The 16875-nt window shown below is 36.6% G+C and overlaps 1 protein-coding gene across 1 annotated transcript; it reads left to right on the forward strand.

The window, feature by feature from the left end:
* Window positions 1-278: 278 nt before the first annotated feature.
* LOC131144233 (ras-related protein RABA1f) lies at window positions 279-7552 on the forward strand. Its single transcript, XM_058092755.1, has 2 exons — window positions 279-759; window positions 6792-7552. The coding sequence occupies exons 1-2, from the start codon at window positions 539-541 to the stop codon at window positions 7222-7224; spliced, it is 654 nt and encodes a 217-aa protein (XP_057948738.1). The 5' UTR covers window positions 279-538; the 3' UTR covers window positions 7225-7552.
* Window positions 7553-16875: the final 9323 nt, after the last annotated feature.

Below are 16875 nucleotides of genomic sequence, written 5' to 3' on the forward strand. Positions count from 1 at the left end.
ATATATATATGTATATATATATATATATATATATGAAAATGCATATTATATATAATATTCTATAGGATTTTAATAATGTAAATTTTAAAAAATGTATTGATCTAATATTAGTGTCTAAATTTTTATTTTGAGTATTTTAAATTTATTATGAAAGAAAATATATTATTTGTAATGACTTTATAACTTTTAATCATACTTAAGGATTTATTTTAGTAATCAATAAGCATGGCTTTCAAAGGAAGAGATACCCAAAAAAAAAAAAAAGGGAGAATAAAGCAAAAGTAGTGTTAGAAGTTAGATTTGCCGTTCTCATGCACCCATAAATAATTGCCAACTAAGAACCTCATATTTCCGGCTTGCTGTTTTGATTTTTAGCGCTCTCTCTCTCTCTCTCTCCGTTTCTAATTATGCAGAGACGAAGTAAAGCATAAGGGGGAAAAAAAAAAAAAAACTAAAAAAGAACGCCCGCCTTTTGAACCTTCGATCGCATCTGCCCTTTCTCTCTCTCCCGCTCCCTCTCTCTAAATCTGTATCGGTAATGGCCGCATACAGAGCGGATGACGATTACGATTACCTGTTCAAGGTGGTGCTGATAGGTGACTCTGGCGTCGGCAAATCCAACCTCTTGTCCAGGTTCACCCGCAACGAGTTCAGCCTCGAATCCAAGTCCACCATTGGCGTCGAGTTCGCCACCCGCAGCATTCGCGTCGATGACAAGGTCGTCAAGGCCCAGATTTGGGATACCGCCGGCCAAGAAAGGTCTTTCTAGATCTGCATTTTTCCCTTTTTCTCTCCTTCCATTTGATTTTCCTTTTTGAGTTTCCGGTTGGTTCAATATAAAATATGGGATATAACGTTTTCGGGACTTAATTTTAACATCTCCTTTTCTTTTTCTTTTTCTTTTTTTTTCTTAAGTTCATATATGGAACATGAGATTTAAAAATTGGGAAAAAAAAAAAACGCATTTCCATTCGTCTGACCTATTACATATTTTTTGCTGAGTATTTTATATGATGTTTTGGTTTCGGTTTATATAAGCTTCTAAATCTTTTGCAAATCAAAATTATATAAAACCCAAATTTTGGTTTTGCTTCTTTTCCCATTTTTTATCTGTTTATATAGGCTTCTAAATCTTTTGCAAATCAAAATTATATAAAACCCAAATGTTCAAATTTTGGTTTTCCTTATTTTTCCCATTTTTTATCTGGATCTCAATGATTATTGGTCGCATTCGTGAACTTGATTACATTGCTTTTATTTTCTTACATTATTATTGTTTTTTATTGAAATTTGGGATCTGTCTACTTTTGAAGTTTGGTTTTTTTTTTTTTGCTGGGTCAATATTTTAATATACACTATGGAGTTCGATTAGCCTCATACATAGCACTAAACGCATACGTATGATCACACTCGAGAACAGACCGACATTGCTAGCCGATTTGAAATATTCCTCATTAGCTTGCCCTGTAATCTCGTAGGTGGAATGTGTTAGGGCGGAAGTTTCCTGACAGGCCCTTTAGAATTAAGCGTGGAATTGAGATTTTTTTTTCATGTTGTGATTTAGTATGATTCCTGACCAACTACAAATAGCTAGGTGCAAGGAAGTTTGAAAATCTATAAGATATAGAGTAGGAGATGCATTTTGCTAGATGATGGTGTAATCATTCCTTTGTCTTATTAAATCATTTATTGGAGTGAAAGGAAATCACATTATTTGTAATTTTCACTTTTGGTTTAGTCCAGTGCTAGGAATGTAAAAAATAGAGTTAGCTAGTTTCACAATCCGAACAAGATGAGTTTTGTGACAATCACAAGCCTCACAATAATGGTTGGATTGATGAGAGAATGAATTCGGATCCACCTTTGAATGTTATTTTAAATCAGGGTTAGAATAGGAAAAAATGTTTAATTTATATTTTTCCAATTGCAATACATAGCAAAAGAATTCAATATAGTTCACTTTTAATTCTATCCATTGCAAGAAGCATTATTGGATTGTGAGTTCAATTCAATTGAACTAAATTGAATTGAATTCAATAGAAAGGCTGATGACTCCTTCAAACATTATATATATATTTATATAAACGACTTCTTTAAGTTCTTCTTGGCTACCATTTTGTGTGCATTTGATTTTTTAGCCTAAAAAATGTGGTGAGAATTGGATCGATAATAGAAAGCACTTGACATTGCTCATTACGGGTAATCTCCATGTTACACTTTGTTTTTCGAATTGGAATGTAATCTTCTTTGAGTTTGTCTCTTTTAACATGCATCTACTTGTATTGTTTTATTACTTTTTGTTAATTGAACAAAATTCACAAAGCAGTTTGATATTAAAACTATAATGTTTATGCTTGGATTATCATACATAGCATTACCGTTGTATTTTAATCTTACGGTCTTAAAGATGACATATTCTCAAATGCCTAAGCAAGCTTCAATAATCAACTCAAAATTCTTGCACATCTCAAAAAGAAAGGATTGACTGAATAGACATATAGACACTTGTTTCTTGGAACATGCATTTGTATAAATGGTGAGACTTTATATTTGAAAGGGTTAGGACATGTTTACTTTCAGAAGACATTTTATGTTTTATTTTTTCAGTTTTCTAAAGAATTATAAAAATTTTAACTTTTTTTTTAGTTTTTCAAGATTTATATTAAAAATGTATAAAATAAAAAATTTGTTTGAATGTACAAAAAAATTTTCATTTTTATATCTAAATTTCAAAGTAATTTTTTTTTTAAAAAAGACAACTTTTTCAATTTTCCAAAACTTATATAAGGTAATATTTGGGATCATTGACTTTGGGGCTTTAATTAGAAATTATATGAATTTATAAGAAACTCTATACATAATCGACACAAATTAAAGTCCTAAATTCGAATTCCATGATCCCATACACAAAGTAAGAGTTAGAAATCTAGAAAAATAATAAAAAAAAATGTTTTCCAACTTTTCTATATAAATTTGGAAAATTGTAAAACAAGGTGGCATTTTGTAATCATTTAAAATATTAGAATTGGAAAATAAAACTATATCCACAAGCAAATAGTGTCAAAACTTTTTATTGTTCATTTATTTTATACAAATGTTGTGAAATGATAAATTAGCTAACTTTTTTGTAAATATTTGAATAACTAACATGGTAGAAAATTGTTTTTCACATTTAAACGTGCCTTTAGAGTCTCCAGTATTATTTTTCACATGAAGATAATATGCTTTAGCAATATCATTTGTTGTGATGATTTCTTGAACTCCATTCCTTGCATGTTTTTATTCATCTTATTCATAATTTTTGGGCAACCAAACATGATGCTTTCATGATATCTTTTTTGTTTGCATGTGTGCATGTGTCTATGTGTGAGAGAGAAGGGGAGGGGGGGAGGGAGGCAGGAACAACGATTTTCAGAATTCATTGTTTAGAAAAATTTCCTTGGTGTATGTCATTTGCAGTTGACATTGATGAAACTGCAGATGGAGTAGCATAAGTTAGAATATAAGCAAGCTTTACAATTTGGTCATTTTAAGATAAACCAAAATAAGATTAAACAACGTATCTAATCTGGAGGTTTTAAGTCAAGTAGAAATGTCATTTTAGTCATAATTGGACGAATATTGGAAAAAAGATTAAACTTGATTTTCAGAATTCAATAAACTAGTAGATTTTGAGACATTGGATCTATTATGGGAGCTAAAGGAGAAATTAAAGATGTAATTCATTGAGTTAAAGCAAGTTGGGTAAAATGAAGAAATGCTTCAGACTTGTTTAATGATTGTAGAATACCCTTAAAATTAAAGGAAATTTCTATGGCACGGAAATAAGAACAGTTTTGCTATATGGATGAGAATGTTAAACAACAAATAAACAATATATCCAAAAATTAGAAGTTGTTCAAATGAGAATGCTAAGGTGGATGGTGTGGCAACTCTACAACATAAAGTAAGGAACGAAAACATTCATGATAAGTTCAGCATAGCATTGAAGGTAAGATAAGAGAGGGTGACGTACATACAACGTAAGCCAAATAATACACAAGATGGGTAGACATAGACTAACCTGGAATGAGATACTCGGTAAAGATTCGATACCCTTCATTTGTTAGAGGATATCACCCAAGGTTGTGCACATATATGGAGCCGGGTTCATGTAACCAACCCACCTAGTGCGACTTAAGGTTTGACTTCTGTTGTTGTATTGTTTAGAGTTTGGGCCTTTAGGAGTTCATCTTTGTACTCATCTTTATCCGTAGTGATTGATTGTTTTGCTTGTGGACACAGGCTTTGAGTTAGACCATGTAAAATTTGTATATTTGCTTTGTGTGTTTTGTATTTGTTTGTTTGTTTTTTCCTTGTATTTTTTTCACATCGCATACACCCTGTCTTTTTTTTCCAAAGCATACACCCTGTCATAACAGCATTATAGAGGAGCAAATAGATCTTCTGATTTTGTGCTTGTTAAGTACAATGTTTTCTGAAGTTCCAAGGGTGTCTCTAAAGTGAGGTTGCTTTTCTTTCATAGTTATTATTTGCTGAAGAATTTCTATTTTATGTCTCCCAAAAGTCCAGGAATTTCAGTTATCCAAAGGAGTATAGAAAAGAAAAGAAAGTCTCAAGATCTCAAAAGCCAGCTATGTATTTAAAAGACAAAAAGAGTAATAAAATCTTGAAAAGAAAAATGAAGGGAAAACAGTAAAAATGGCATGATGGAGTGTATCAGTGATTAATGTTGGATCCATCCATTTCCAAACAAGCATGAATTAAATCCATAAACTGCCTGTAGCTGGAATTATGGAACTATTTTTAAGGTATGATTTTCCCTTTTTCCAATAGCAAAAGAAGTTTATTAAGATAGAAGAAAAAGGAATTACAAAGCAAGAGAGGGCAATGGTCCTCAAAAGATAAACAATCTTTTTGACAAAAAAAAAGGACAAATAACTAAATAAGATAAGTCCTTTTTAAACCATTCCCATCATACTTGATTGAACACTTAAGTTTGCTTGCTCACAGTGACCTGTTTTCACCTTATTCTTGCCCCCATCCAATCAAACTTCTTGTCCTGTTGGATCAGACAACCGCAAGCCCATCTGCATCAGTTCTTGAGCTTCAAGATCCTTCCCGTTAACCTGCACCAAAGGAGAGACTGATAGGCAACTTATCTGATCAGTCAATGCTCTTTACCCAGACCATCATCCTCAGAAATAGGAACACTCTGAATTTTCTGGTAGACTCAGTGGCGGTTGAGAACTACCTCCAACTAAATCAGGGGAATCTGAAATGTACCCATTTTACACACGGAACATCCAATAATAAATCGCCATCACAAGCAAACTTACTATCAAAATTGCTCTCAATAGTCAATACCCTCTTTTTGCCACACTTCTGTTTTTTTTTTTTTTTTTGACCCTTGGACAACCTTCATCATTAATTATTTATCTGATTCTTGCTCTAAAAATTTTATATATATATATCTTTCAATCTGATCCACCTTCAAAACATTTTCCTCAATGCTAAAATTACCATTGGTATTTTTTGAGAATTTTATTCACCCACACAACAGAATTGATTTGATTATCATGAAGAGAATTCCTCATTTCAAGCCCAGCCTGCATCACTGCCCCAAAAATTATTTACTTTTGTAGACTCACCAGTCAGTCCTATCAGTTTTCATTCCAGCATCCAGAGACTTGTCAATACCATTATTTCCCACAATACAAATCCCTGCTCTCTGCCGTGCATCAACATTTGTTCCTGTAACATTACATGCACACCACTCATCATTAAGACTCTGACTTGCTTGATTCTTAATTAAATTCCCACAGCCATCAACCACTGAAAAATGATTTTTGGACCCCCTACGCAGCATGATTGCTTCCCTTTTTTGTAATGCATCTCAGAATTGTTAGCCAAAGCAGAAAAGGAACCAGATCTGACACAAAGTACAGTAGTGTTTTCTATATATAACTGATTTGTTTCCAGCATTCATTGGGGTAGAAATTATTGTTTTAAAAAAAATATATTGTTTGTAACAATAAAAGGAAGATGAGACCCTGCTCTTTCAATGAGAGACCTTAATACACCAGTGAAAGAGTGGTTTTATAGTTTGACTTGTCTATCTAGGCTCATCTTCCCATTAGTTGCCTGATAGGGGCTCCAACGGCCATCCAGATCCCAAGAACTTTCTGCCCTCACCTATCATCTTTTGCAGAAAAAAAAATATTGCAATAGAGGAGGATGACCCAAAGCAACATGTGTCAGTTGCCAGAAAATTTTTATGGCACAGTTGGCACTGCATATTTTTGAGGGATATTTCCCTAAACAAAGTAAAATGATGGAAAACACCACCTAGCAGATCTTAAAACTTTCTTCTTGTTAATATCGTGGTTCTGGTTGCCATGGTGGTGTGGGAGTGCATTTCTGAGATAATCTTGAGAGGAAAAAGAAACAGAGAGAGAGAGAGAGAGAGAGAGAGAGAGAGAGCAATCTGGCATGTTTGGTAAAACTGACATTGCTCAGTTGGCAAATTGTTCCTGCCAGCTTTGTGTCCTACTCAGCTTCTCTTTGATTTTTTCTTAAAAATTAGCAGCCAGAAATGCTGAAGTAGCTACGGTGTCATAATAGGAATCCTTGATGGTATTTTAGTATGCGTGCATGTTTGTTTTGTTCAGTTTGGGGTTTTAACCTAACTATTTTTAGTTGCTGCAAATATTTCTACATATTGCAATGTTTAGTTCTTGTTGATTCTTTGTGAGAATATTCATATTGTTTTGCATTTTTCCATGCCAAAGATATCGTGCAATCACGAGCGCATATTATCGAGGAGCTGTTGGTGCGTTACTTGTCTATGATGTCACCCGCCATGTTACATTTGAAAATGTGGAGAGATGGCTGAAGGAGCTTCGGGATCACACCGATTCTAACATTGTGATCATGCTGGTTGGGAACAAGGCAGACCTGCGTCATTTGCGAGCAGTTTCAACTGAGGATGCCACAGGTTTTGCAGAAAGGGAGAACACTTTTTTCATGGAGACATCTGCCCTGGAATCCCTGAACGTTGAAAACGCCTTTACAGAAGTGCTGACCCAAATCTACCGTGTTGTGAGCAGGAAGGCTCTTGACGTTGGGGATGACCCAGCAGCCCTGCCCAAGGGGCAGACGATCAATGTCGGATCTAAGGATGATGTATCAGCTGTGAAGAAAGTTGGTTGTTGCTCTGCTTAAACTCGAAGAAACGTGTACTTTCAGAAGCCAATACCCTGTTCATAATTTATAGAGGTTTAGGGATCAAGAGAAGAGCCTACAACCAATTTAATTAACGTCCTCACCTTTTACTTTGAAGCTATTTTCCTCCCTTATTTATGTTACACTAGGCTTTTAGAGATTATAAATGTAACAGATTGGTGTCTTTCTCATTTGATTAAATGCTCTTTACCTATTTTTCTATACGTAAACCGGCTGGGTCATGCTTCTTGTTTTGGAGGGCAGCCTGATATGTAGTGAATTGCAAAATCATGTACTCCATTGTATGATATGATTGATTAGATTGAAATTTTTGTCTTAAATTGAAATATGAATTGAATATTCATTATGATTCACAACCAGGCCCATCTTTACCTCCTTCTGCAGAACATAACTCTTCCAATCATAATTCTCAAAATCCAACAACTTAAACTTTCTAATCATAATTTTGCAAAACATAATTCTTCTAATCATAATTACTTATCAGACTATTCTTGTAAACTTGTAAGCTTGTTAGTACCAAACTTGCTCTTGGTTTACCATATGATATTTCTAATGGTCTCAGTTACTCACATCTTAAACCTCCCTTTCATTCTTTTGTTATGGCTGTTAACTCTACTCCTCCAGAACCCATTTCTTTTCATCAAGCAGTTCAATATTCTAAATGGGGACAAGCCATGGATAAGAGATTGCTGCTCTGGAATTAAATGATACATGGACTCTTACTACACTGCCTCCTGGTAAATCTCCCATTGGGTGCAAATGGGTATACCGAATTAAATATCATCCTGATGGTTCTATTGAAAGGTACAAGGCTGGTTTGGTTGCTAAGGGTTTCACTCAAAAACTTGGTTTAGATTACTTTGATACCTTTTCACTTGTTGCCAAGTCTGTTTTAGTAAGAATAGTACTTGCTTTAGCTACTGTGAAAGGGTGGTTTTTATATCAGCTTAATGTAAATAATGTTTTTCTTCATGGGGAGTTAGTTGAGGATGTATATATGTCTCTTCCACCAGGCTTTCACAGCAAAGGGGAGCATCTTGTTTGCAAACTTAATAAAAGCCTTTATGGACTTAAGTAGGCCTCAAGGCAATGGTTTGAAAAATTTTCTTTCACAATTTTGCATATGGGATTTGTTCAATCAAGATTTGATTATTCATTATTCACTCACACGTCTGGTTGTTCCTTTACAGTACTACTGGTTTATTTAGATGATATTTTGATTACCGGTAATGATTCTTCTTGTGTTGACAATTTGAAGCAAGTCCTTGATGCCAAGTTTGGTTTGAAAGATCTGGGATCACTAAGGTATTTTTTAGGACTTGAAGTGGCTGGAACTGATAAAGAGATAAGTTTAAACCATATGCATCAAAAATTCTGAAAGACACAGGTTTTATTGGCAGCAAATCTGTTAGATTCCCTATGGAACAAGACTTGAAGTTATCCAAACATGAAGGTAAACTACTTGATGATCCAGCTCAGTACAAAAGGTTAATTGGTAGATTGTTATACTTAACTCTAACTAGACCAGACATTACCTATGCTGTGCATAGGCTAAGTCAGTTTGTATCACAACCCAGAGAGCCTCACCAGCTTGCAGCCAATAGAATACTCCAGTATCTTAAAGGTTCATCAGGAAAAGGAATTTTCTTTTCAAGCAATTCAGAGCTACATGTTAAATCTTATTGTGATGCAAATTGGGCTGGTTGCCCAGATACAAGAAGATCATTGACTGGTTATGCTGTTTATTTGGGTGAATCATTGATATATTGGAAATCAAAGAAGTAAGGAGTCATTTCTAGGTCTTTTGCAGAAGCTGAGTACAGAGCTATGGCAAGTGCAACTTGTGAAATTACGTGGATATTACAATTGCTTAGAGATTTAAAAATTGAACATCCTAAGTCAGTCATGCTTTTCTGTGACAATCAAGCAGTTTTGTACATAGCTGCAAACCTTGTGTTTCTTAAAAAACAAAGCACATCAAAATGGGTTGTCATTTAGTGAGAGACAAGAAAATGGAAGGCATGATAAAAACTCTTCACATTGCAACAAACTCCCAGGTAGCTGATATATTCACCAAGGCATTAGGATTTTCTTCATTCTCAAGGTTATCAGAGAGGCTGGGATTACAAGACATTTTTATTCCAAGACAAAGTAAGGTAAAATCTTCAGTGCAAGTCACAAAGATTAAGGATTGTGACTTGAGGGGGAGTGTTGAAGAAAATGCTACTATGCAAGAAGCAGCAACGGTTAGCAACAGAATTAGTTACAGTTAACAACAGTTAACTACAAGAAGTTTTTGTTATTGTATTGTTAAAACTAAATCAGTTTGTGATTGCTATATATACATATGAACTATTGTAGTTCTTTATTGACATGAATAAAACCTAAATACATTCATTCAGTTTTAATAGATATCTCTTTAAAATTTGTCAAAAAAAAAAAAAAGGACCTTATATGAGGCTTTTAAAATGTCCCAAGTCACTTGAGGTCTTAAAAATATTAAATTTTCCCTAAAATTGGCCAAAAAATAAAAAATAAAAACAAAATTATCACTTTCAAAACTTTTTTTTTTTACAAAATACAAAGAGGAATTTATATCTTTTTAATAAACCTCATAAGAAATCCTTAAAATTTTTTAAATCTTCGAGGCCTATAAAACTTTTTAAATCTCAGAACAGATCATTGTATTTTTACCAAACCAGAGGAGGTTAGTATCTTTGACCTTTTTTCTTTTTTTTCCCAAAATCTTGCAATAATCAAATGCTCTCCCCTGTAACCAAAATGATCCATGCATCAGCCACATCCTCTTTGATAACCGTATTACCATATCATCTTGGAGGTGAAAAAGTGAATTTGTACATCTACCAAAAATTACCCATAACGATTTGTTAGTTTGTTGACCCGCTCTCATCTCTTTTTTTGGGTTTTAAAATAAAAAAGAAAAAAAAAATATTCACCAGCAATGAGGAAATATTATGTACAACAATTCCGGAATACACTTGTAAAACCATCCAAATATACAAAGGCCCTTGCAGGCATGGTGCATTGTTAAGACTCACAAACAGCTCAAGCTACTGTACACCAAGACCACTAAGTGATCTGACTTGTGAGATCTGCATCTGGAGATGCAATGGCATGGCGTTGTGGTCACAGGATCTGCCATCATTAGTTCACCAGATATCAGTATTCATCAAATAGCACAGAAATAGGGTGCATTAAGACAAAAGTGAACAACACACAAAACAGTACATCTCAAGGGAAAAATCTGCAATCATGCAAATTATATGTATCTTGATGGCATGGCTGTAAACCAATGGAAAACAGGGGAAATTAAGAGTTGGCTGATGAGCCCTGAAGTTCGTTTTCACGCCCTTCCAGAAGGCTTCTCTTCTCTGCAATACAAAAATTGTAAATGTCATCCAGCCTCCAGAGGATTCAAGATAGGAACATGGGAACTCCAGTAGATGTGTTCAAAAGATATACTACCCCAACCTAAAATGGTGTAACAGGAGACAATAATGCAATAATGACAAAAGTTAGTGTGCATGGTGTAAAAGAAAAAAATTGCACATCAACAAATTATTGATTGAGCTGCAATTAAGACTACTCCATGCAACAAACACAACTCCACCCCCAACCCAAAAAAACGGGGGTCTAAAATAGAAACAGGAAAGCATCCACAATGAAAACAAAACAAAAAATAAAAATGGAAGTCATTCCATGCCAGTTATAGAAAAATAATAAAATATATCAATGCAGCAATGGTCAAGAAAATTATGATCCAACCAAATATCATATATAAGAATATAGTGGCGTGGCGTTGAGTTTCTTGATCCTTTAACTTATCTCGATGGGGATAGGAGAGGGATATAACTCAATTGTAGAGTGTCACCTTGATGTGGTGGGAGTCATCACTTCGGGTCAGATTATCTCTAAACCCAGTGTGAGTTTTTCTATTTTGACTTGCTCCCTTGCCATGATTGAATGAAAACAGATAAAAGGCTCGTGGAATTGATGGGGGATGACTATATTTCTGGGAGCAAACTTTAGACGAATATGAAGCGCATGGATACAGGTCATGCCTTGGAATGAAAGGCAATTTTGAATCCACTTTGTCTACAAACAAGGAAGCTATAAGTAACACTAGTAGTGTATTCCAAAGGAAGGGCTACAAGTCGTGTAGAGTTAGAGAGAGAAGCTCTCATCCCTCTCTAGGAACACTCTCCATGGACTGAACTTCTACCTCCCCTCCACCGCCACCTCCACTTCCGGCGTCGGTGGTCATCCTCTCTCCTCCACCCTTCATCGTCCCCTCCATTCTCACATGCTCAACAGTATTCTACTCTGTTCTTCCACCCTTCGCGAGCCTCACTGGCTGTTCTCCCTTTTTCCCACCCAGATCGAGCTTGAAATTTGAATTTGTGTGGCTGGAAATGTTGCGCAAAGGAGAACACAAATCTAATAAGAACATGCCGAAGGATCCGAATCTGAAGATGAAGCTGTTTAGTGCCCTAAATTTTATAAAAGACAAGGGTGGTAATGCAGAAGATTGGAGCAAAAAGAGACCAAAAGAGATCTTCGCGGAGGTCAACAGATTATCAGATTTACCACACACCACGATTCAAGCTGAATCAAGTGGTAAAAAGGATGCTGCGACTCTGAAGGCCTACTGCAGATGCAGGTGGATGTGCTTCTGAATGAGTTATCGGGGCTGTCCACTTCAAACAAGATGCGAGAAGAGGTAACTGAAGGTGGGATGGCTAGCTCGACCAGCAAGGTTGAGGAGGATGAAGAGGAATCCCAAAATTCAGAAACTCTAGACTCGGAAAACAAAAAAGAGGAAGATGAGGTGGACGAAGGTGAAGAATCTGTCCGTACTGGCATGTCTCACACCAGGCATGAACAGATTTCTGAAGGAAATGTGAAAGATAAACAAAAAGAACCAGAAGCCAAGACTTTTATGAAGAACAATCAAAATGTGCCTTGGGTTAGCCTGTTCGCACACAACAGGCAACGCCAAAGCTGTGGTACAATTCCTTCATTTGAGTCTGATGGCACAGGAGCTCGAGTTCCTGCAGATGACATGGAAGACTTGGGAGGAATGTGGAATAATTGCCTTGTAGGATACTTTGCTGGTAAGTACCCTGGGAGAAATGCCCTTCAATCTGCTGTCAATTCTTGGAATGCTAAGGTAGAAGTTATGCACCATGGGAGTGGGTGGATCATTTTCAAGTTCTGCAAGGAAGATGATATGAGCCAGGTCTTACAAAAAGGCCCCAATTTGGCTTATGGCAGACCTTTACTCCTGAAGAAGATGCACAAGCTGTTTCAATTTGGTGACAAGGAATTGAGCACTGTTCCAGTGTGGATTCAACTGAAAAACCTACCCTTGGAGTTATGGTCGCCAAATGCCTTAGGCAGAATCTGCTCAGAGGTGGAGCGACCCTCTATGCAGATATAATCACTACGAATAAGGAGAGATTATCCTATGCTAGGGTGCTGGCGGAAGTGGATGTTGCGAGAGAAATCAAACAAAATGTGAAAATTTGGTTGCCTGATGACAAGGTGATTATCCAGGAAGTCTTGCACGAAAAAGCTTCCTAGTTTCTGCAGCTATTGTAAAACCCTGTGGCATACAGAAGAGGTGTGTAAGGTTAAGCAAGGAAAGGAGACTCCAAAGTTAACACAGGTTTTGGTAAATGCAGAAGCGAGTCCTGAAAACACAGAAGCTGAAGGCTGTGAGGGCATCTCAGTGGCTGCTGTGTCTACAGAATCTGAGGACTATGTGGGTACTCCAGGTGCTGCTGTTACCTTAGCTAAGGACCCAAAAGACCCCCTTGCTGCCCCTGTGGAGGTTCAAACAAAACCAGCAGGTGGTAAGACAGTGAACCCTGGCAGTAATGAGTCTCAAATGGTGAGGAAGGAGGGAGGAGGAAGAGAGGGACAACATTCTGTTGAACCAGCTGTGAATGACTCCCATATTCAGACTATAAAGACTGTGCAGATAGGTCCTTCCAAGGATACTGCAAGATCTGTGAATGCGAGAAAGGGAAATGAAGGAGATCCTGTCAAGAATAAGGGCAAAGGCCCCCAGAATGACGTTATGAACCAGAAGGTTAAAGAAAAATTCCAGGGTGAAGAGTTTATTGCTGTTTACAGAAAGAAGAAGAGTAAGGGAACTAGAGCAGTATTCCAGGGAACTGGTAAGGGGCCTGGCCCCTCCCCAGGGTGATTAATGAAGATAGCATGCTGGAACATTAGGGGTCTTAATAAACCCTTGAAACAGAATGGGGTGTTGGGCCTTATTAAGAATAACAAGATTGATGTTTTAGGTATCTTGGAAACTAAGATGTCTGACAGCAACTTGGAGAAGTTTATGAAGAAAAAGCTGGGTAACTGGTGCCAGGTTAACAATTTTACAGAACATGGTGCTGGAAGGATTTTGGTTGTGTGGAAACCACAAAAAGTTAGCATTAATGTGATAGACTGTACCCCTCAGGTATTACACTGCTCCCTGACTTGTATAATCTCTTCTACTTGCTTTAATATTAGCTTTGTGTACGGTTTCCACTCAATAGTTGCTAGAAGGCCACTGTGGCAGAGTTTAAGCCAGATGGGAAGTAATTGCTCTGTTCCCTGGCTACTTATGGGAGATTTCAACAGTGTATTACAACCTGATGAGAAGAGGAATGGTAATCCCGTGACAGCTTATGAAACAAAAGACATGGTGGAGTATTTCACAGAGTGGGCTGACTGATTTGAGGTCTTCTGGATGCTTCCTAACCTGGACCAATAACAAAATCTGGTGTAAGCTAGATCGGGCTGTGGTAAACATTAAATGGTTCCAGGCTGGGTTGGGAGCACATGCTAATTTTCAATTACCAGGGATATTATCTGACCATGCTTCTTGTATTGTCTCCTTGCTTGAGGAGGATGATATGGGAAGGAGGCCTTTTAAATTCTTCAATATGTGGGTGAAGCATGACAGGTTCCTTGATGTAGTGAAAACTGCTTGGATTAGCAGATTTGAGGGTTGCAAACTCTTCAGGATTGAGAGGAAATTACAGGCACTTAAGAGGCCCTTGAGAGACCCCAATACCCTTCATTTCTCTCATATATCAGCTAGAGCAGCAAAGGCGTGCAAGGAATTAAAGGATGCTCAACAGAGGCCGCATGATTCCCCTGAAAATGAAGAGATTCAGAATCTGGTAAAAGCTAAAAGGGAGCTGACAGGCAGGTTAGATGAAGCAAATAGAAGTCTCTTGGCTCAGCAAGCCAAAATCAAATTCCTGAAGAGCAGTGATAGATGCACTGCTTTTTTCCATTCTATGATGAAAAGGCATACAGCCAGGAAACACATTTCAGTCATAACTAAAATAAATGGTGAAAGTACTAAGTCCCAAAAGCAGGTGGCAGAGGAATTTCTTGTTTTTTATAAAGGGCTGCTGGGAACAGAAGAAGACTGCTCCTCTGTTGATCCTAGGGTGATTGCCAATGGGCCTATCTTGAGCAATGATCAGGCTAAGAAGATGGTGGAAGTTGTCACAGAAGATGAAATAAAGAATGCCCTGTTTAGCATTGGTGAAGAGAGATCCCCAGGGCCAGATGGGTACACTTCTTGTTTCTTTAAAAAGGCTTGGGGCATCATCGGGGGAGAGTGTATGCTTGCAGTTCAGGAATTTTTCAGAAATGGGAGGCTCCTGAAACAGCTTAACCGTACTGCAATTGTGTTGATTGCAAAGTCACAGCATGCAAATTCAGTTCAAGATTATAGGCCCATATCATGTTGTAATGTGATCTATAAAGCTATAGCCAAGATCATTGCCAGTAGGATCAAACCTGGGTAGGAGGTTTTGGTGAGCAAGGCTCAGTCTGCTTTCATAAGTCAGAGATACATGATAGAAAATATTTACCTTGTATGGGAACTTGTTAGAAAATATGCTAGGAAGAGGATTAGTTTATTTGGCCCCTGGGAATGTCCAGGTTTTGATGTAATTTAGTAGTTGATAAGGCTCTGGCCCCTGGGAATGCCCAGGTTCTTGATGTATTTGAGTTCTGTTTGCTGCTTGCAGTCTTGGCCTTTGTTTGGCTCTTGATTGTACTGCTTTGCAGTTGCTTGTTGGGGAGTTCTGCTCTCCCTCTCCTGGGTATGCCCAGTGATACAGTACATATCCTTTTGGTCGTATAATTATAATTTTCAGATTAAAAAAAAAATGAAGCTATAAGTAATGCAACTATGAGTCTCATGGAAACTCATTAATTTCACCCTTGCAAGGCAAATGAGAATATGCATGTTTATTGTTGTGAACACTAAATACTCAAAAATCCAGGGGCACCAATGCCCTGCATTGTTGTGGAAAATATTTTCCATTTTTAAAATTTCTAATTTTTCAAAAGTTGCAAAATATCTGTTTTCCAGTTTTTCCCATGTTCATATGGAGAACTTGGGGAAAAAAAAAAAACTAAAAAAGGGATGTTTTCCAAGTCACATACATATACTAAAAAATAAAAACATAATAATAATAATAATAATAATAATAATGTGACATTTTTGTAATTCTTAAAAAAATAAAAATGGAAATAAAAAATGTTTTCCACAACCAAAGATGCCCCAAGGGTTTGCACTTGGGATTCCAACTCAACGTGTTCCCAAATTTTAGTACCCAATCTAAACTGACACAAAAGCCGAAAAGCAAGTCCAATGAAATAGCAACAGCAAAGCAGAAAATGATGAACATAAGAGATACTAGTTTATGGGCAGACAGAGTGCCTGATTTTGGATTGTATAGAATTTTAAATATTACTGGTATCAAACAAATGCTGATGCCACACCTAGTGCACAAGGCAACCACACCATACCATTGAATCAAGGCACACCCTCATCATTGTCACACAAGAGGGAGAGAAAGCAAGAAAGGATTTGCCCAAATCAATGGCACCAAACAGATTTTAGAGGTTAGTGAGTTTCAACCCTATTTTCTACAACAGCTGGGAAAGAATGTAATGATTTAACTTCCAACAAAAGGTGAATGGAGCATACTATCATAATTACAGTGAAATTAATATTTGAAACAATCTACACTCATAATTTTTTTAAAACTGAAACATGAAAGCAAATTGGATGTAGGATGGCACAAATTCAGGTGATTTGCACAATACTTGGAAGGCACCTCCTCAACATGGACAAGCCATAAGGCCAACAAACCCCACCAAGCATCTAATTATGGCTCAGAAATTTTGGTGAAAAGTGCATCATTTAAACTATAGGTTGACTTCAGGGACTCAAATTCACATGTGCGATGTTATGCCTCCTCTTGTTAAACAAAGAGTTTTTAGCCTCATCAATTCCCAAGAAATAGTTGCGTGGTGTTCCCTTGTATCAAAGCATAAAATTTAACTACGTCATAAAACATATAGCCATTTTGGTCTCAAAACATAGTCTCATGGGATATGGAACTTCCTATAGTTCCATTTTAATTAAGCATCAGTCAGACAAGATGACAGATCACAGATGTCACTAATTCACCACTTATTATAGATATAGATTCGTGTCAAATTTAAAAAAGTCCATTCATTTTATAATTTTAGTTAGTAAAGGCTATTGTGAATTATGCGTTCATTAAGTATAGG

This window comes from Malania oleifera, chromosome 12 (assembly GCF_029873635.1).
Source record: "Malania oleifera isolate guangnan ecotype guangnan chromosome 12, ASM2987363v1, whole genome shotgun sequence".
Classification (NCBI taxonomy): domain Eukaryota; kingdom Viridiplantae; phylum Streptophyta; class Magnoliopsida; order Santalales; family Ximeniaceae; genus Malania; species Malania oleifera.